Raw genomic sequence first — 4,785 nt, forward strand, 5'->3', positions numbered from 1 at the left:
CAGCTTGAGAATCTGATCTCATTCTAGTGATTCAGCACCATCCAATTAAATATCTTCTTTGGGTCAAGCATTCAATTTAATATCTTCAAGATGCTTCAAAATTATTGACCAAAAACAATTAATAGGCAATGCTAACCATTCTTTGCTAAAAGGAAAATGGGAATAAAGTCAGAAAATGGCGAATTCAGAACAAAGAAAAGCTATTTGACTACTACAGAATAAAGTAAAATGGACTAGTAATTCCCATTAACTTTGAAATTGAGCATATGTTCTTCAAAGCTCAAACATTAGTTTATAATTATTGCAAGTTACAACTAAATTTATGCATTTAATTTTTTAAGGGTATATATAAAACTTACAATAATATCTTGATATTTTCAATGATGTTAAATTTTCAATGTTTTCTATACCCCTCCAAAAAGAAATTTATTAAAAAGTAAAATTAGGCTGTGTGTGGACATGTTTGATTTCTTTTGGGTATGGATGTTTTTTTCCACCTAAAGACACTGTTTAATTGAAATATTATTAATATTAAAATATATATTTTTTAATATTAAAATTGTGGAAATATAATTTCTATTNNNNTATTCAGGAGAGTATCATCATTGAGAAGATGTCCAACCATCAAATATCACCCCTGAAAAGAGTGATAATGTTTTCTAGTGCAGAATATAAAGTCAAACTTTCTCCAACTTTTCCGCAATTCCCCAATATCTTTAGCAAAATTTCCAAGGATAAAGTTCGAAAAGAAAACATAAATTAACTCCAACTTGTATGATTGACTTGGCTCAAAACTCAAATATAACCATCAATCTAAACCTCATTCACTATACTTTTTTATTTTCTAAGGATGCTGATACCCTACTATGACTTTGCAAGTATAAAAAAGTTATATAATTAAATAATGAATTATTCTTACATCAATAAAAATTAGAATAATTACTCAAGAATATTTATTTCTATTAGACAATAGACTGTCCTCTAATTTAATTAGTTTAATCATTAAAATAACTATTTTAAAACTTTTAAAATTGTTTTTGAGATTATTTTACCTACAAAGTGCCTACAAAGTGGGACGATTGTTATTGTTATTTTAAAAAAAAATTTAATATTTTTTTAAACTCTACTTTTCAAATCAAATTAGATTATATTGTCTTATCGTATCTTGTACTATTTTATGTATTTTAAAATTAAAAGATTAAGTGTTTAATTTTAACAATCTCAAACACTAAGATGGATAATTATTCTAAAAATTATTAGTAGACTCAATCTCCACAAACATAAAAGTCTTCCAAATAAAAACATGTCATTGGATGATTGACTTATCATATTCTTTGCATCATAATTAATCTCAACACCCACCATGTTATGAAAATTATTAAAAAAAAAGGTTAAAAGTAAACAAAAAATAATAATAAAAAAGAAGATTATTATGACAAACCTTAGCATGAATGAACTCTTCAACTCTGCCAGAGGTGAACCTTCCAAGAAGCCTTGGACCCTGTCCATGATTTGAGATGCACTCAAAGGTTCGAATTTCTTCTTCTCTGTTGAAGAAAACCTCAACACCTTCGCCATACAATCGAACCAAAACCTTCCTCAAACCGCCGCCACCATTTCTGGTTGGCCAATTTACTTGGAAAACCTCATTGGTCATTGCACCTTTCAGTGGAATCACCTGCAAGTTGTTCAAATCTTCAATCACATCACCCAAATCGGAAGCCACAGCTGCAAGAACCTCCATCATCTCTTCTTGGGAAGCGCACCCCTTCAACAATTCGATTGTCTTTATGGCCATTCTTGATTGCGAAGAAGGAAGAAAAAACAGAGAGCTCTTTTTCAAAACAGGGGAAGCTGAAAAAAACAGAGAGATAGATATGGTGAAGTTATTAGTGGTTTCCATGCATGCACGATAAAATCAGAAAAAAGATTCAAAATTTGAGGACCCAATTGAGAGAAAATAGCATAATTGTATGACCCTTGAACTGATTATTGAAAATTCAAAGGAGGAAGAAAAAAAAAAGAGAGTACGATAGAGTTTTTTCATGGGGAAACTCACCTGAGGAAAACAGGGGAAACTGTTGTGACACAAAAATGGAGATTTGAAGTTTGAAGCTTTGAAAGCAACCTTGTTCAAGTGAAGATTGCGTGAAAGAGACCAAAAAAGTTTTTGTTTTGGGAATTGGGTTGTTGAAAAGAGAGTAAAAGGTAAAAAAAAAAAAGCAGGAATCGACAACCGTAAGGGATGATGACAAGAAGAAGGAGAAGAAGAAGAAGTAGTAAAAGAAGAAATGATGTGATGAAAGCTGCTTCTTCTTTATAGAGATTTTGTGAGAAACTGAAACTCAGAAATGGTGCCAATGATACCTTCCACCTCTATTTATAGACACAAGGAACAACTTGGAGTCCTACTTTATTCTATTATTATTTTTGTTGTTATTTTTGTTATTAGTAGTTTAATTCTGATGTATTAATAATATAAAATATTTTATATATCCCAGTCACTTGTTTAAGCAAACAAATGAACTGATTATTCGATCAATCCAAATTAATTTTTTTATATTATAATTAATACAAAAAAATTTCAGTTTATACAATTGACTTTGCTAATTCAATGTAGCAAGCAAGACATCTAAGTCAAAAGAAGAGTTTACTTACTAAAACAAGCTATCTTATTGGTTAAGTTATATAATTTATGGGTTTTAGGATGGATTAATTAGATGTTATATGACTAAAGGTGATTTAAGATTATTATTTTATTACATTATTTAGCTAATTTTTTAGTTTAGAACTAATTTATAATGATGGAATAAATGATATTACGATATAATATAATGTTAAATAATAAATTCATATATGAAATCATTTTACGTGTATATATATATTGATGCTTTCGGCTTGGATGCATCTGAAAAGGCTCAATAAAAAGCCTCACTTGGAATTTATGTTACAGATCAGACTTACAGGTGATCTCATTGGTTTAATTTAAACACACTTAACTAAATAATACTACATGTGAAAGAAAATGCAAAGAAATAAGATAAAAAAGAATAAGGAAAAGTCAAATTTGTCCCTTTAGACGGTAGAACTTAGAACCGCGTCCTCCACGCCACGTATATTTAATTGTGGACACATGTGAAGCCGTTTAGAATCAGTTTACACGGCTAAAACTTTTTTTATATATTCAAAAGCAAAAAATACATATGAAAATTTAAAAAATTAAATAAATACGCACTCTTTTTATTTCTTGGTATGCACATTGACAGGGAAAGGATATAATGTATTTTTTTCCTTATCTAAAAAAATATTAAACTGAAAACTGAGTTTTCCATCTGGTTCTTTGGCAATGAGCGTTGAAAACGAGTGCATGCAAGGGACACTGAAAGTTTTATAATAAGTAAGATATTTTATTTAATTTTTCTTGTCACATTAGGGTGAGCAATAAGTTTGTCACTATGTTGGCTTAAATGATTTTTTGGGATATTTTAATAGGAAATAAGATAAGTGATGTTAGCACAGTTAGCAACTTAGCATGCACCCAAAAACTGAAAGGAAAATTATACACGAAATGCATTATTTTAATTAGTTAAATGGGTTAATCGTGATGTTTAAGTCTATTAATTAAATGGTTATTAAGTGGAAATAGCGAAAATGAAAAAGAAGACAAAGAGGTGATGTTTCATGGGAAGGTACACAACTCATTTATGTCTGTGGGGTACCAGCACATGCCAAAAAGTTTGCCACACAAATTTTATTATCATCAGTGTCACACTTCTTGATTTTATTTGCTCATCAAATTTATATTTTATTTTTCTTTTTATCTTATCATACATATATTTAAAAGATAATGTTAGACAACTGAAATGGACAAATATACGATAGAGTTATGAAAAAAATTAAGAAATAAAAGTATGTAACGTATATTTATATTTTCAATTAAACATTCTTTTATCTTATTTTTCTTCAATTATTAGAGAGAATTATTTAGGTAACATTATTAAGTTAAACATTTTAATTCTCAATAAATTTTAATTATTAAATTAGTGTTTAATTTTTTATTTTATTAGATAAATTTATTAGTTTTTTTTAATAATATTATGAAAATATAAATCTTTTAAAATTATGTTGACTTTGTCCTGACATTATATATTATGACAGAAAAAATTTATAGAATCAAACTACTCTTACAAAAAGTTTCGTCGACTAAAAAAACCAAGATTTCTGTAGATTAAAAATAAATCAAATAATAGGCTTTTTACTTATTATTTCATCTGATGCAAAATTAGCTTATCTTCAAAATCAAAGTTTAAAAAATAATACTAATTGAAATATGTGACTAAAACGTTTTTAAAAAAACTGATTTAAAATATTACTCTAATCATGTAGAGACAAATTTATTGTTTAATTAGAAATAGAGAGATGAGAGAACCAAATGCATGAAGTCGTGGGAAGTGCAGTTAAAATATATTATGGACTTGTCATATTGTGTACTACTCTTAATTTTCGTTACAGGATAAATAATCAGATCTTTTGTATATATATAAAAGATCGAAATACAAAGAAAGTTAGGTGAAAAATAAATAAGAATTGGACTAAGTATGAATGTGATCTATCTGGATTTGATCAACTTCTCAAAATATGATAATTTTAACATGCTTCCATTTTTAATTTCATCACCTGAATCACGTGTGAATCATCCTCACAGAAAATATATAATCAAATAAATAAAACCAACTTTCTTTTCTTTAAAAAATATAAATATATATTATATATATTACAGAAGAT

At 27.7% G+C, this 4,785-nt stretch overlaps 1 protein-coding gene across 1 annotated transcript in view; it reads right to left on the reverse strand.

Moving 5' to 3' along the window:
* The window catches only part of LOC107617928 (probable choline kinase 1), a 4,517-nt gene extending 2,145 nt beyond the window's left edge, over nucleotides 1-2,372 (reverse strand). Inside the window, exons 1-2 of the mRNA XM_016319817.2 lie at nucleotides 2,060-2,372; nucleotides 1,442-1,854 (exon numbers count right to left, since the gene is read on the reverse strand). Of these exons, the coding sequence (XP_016175303.1) occupies nucleotides 1,442-1,798 (357 nt within the window). The 5' untranslated portion in view covers nucleotides 1,799-1,854; nucleotides 2,060-2,372. The remainder of the gene's footprint in view (nucleotides 1-1,441; nucleotides 1,855-2,059) is intronic.

Source organism: Arachis ipaensis, chromosome B09, assembly GCF_000816755.2.
Source record: "Arachis ipaensis cultivar K30076 chromosome B09, Araip1.1, whole genome shotgun sequence".
Classification (NCBI taxonomy): Eukaryota; Viridiplantae; Streptophyta; class Magnoliopsida; order Fabales; family Fabaceae; genus Arachis; species Arachis ipaensis.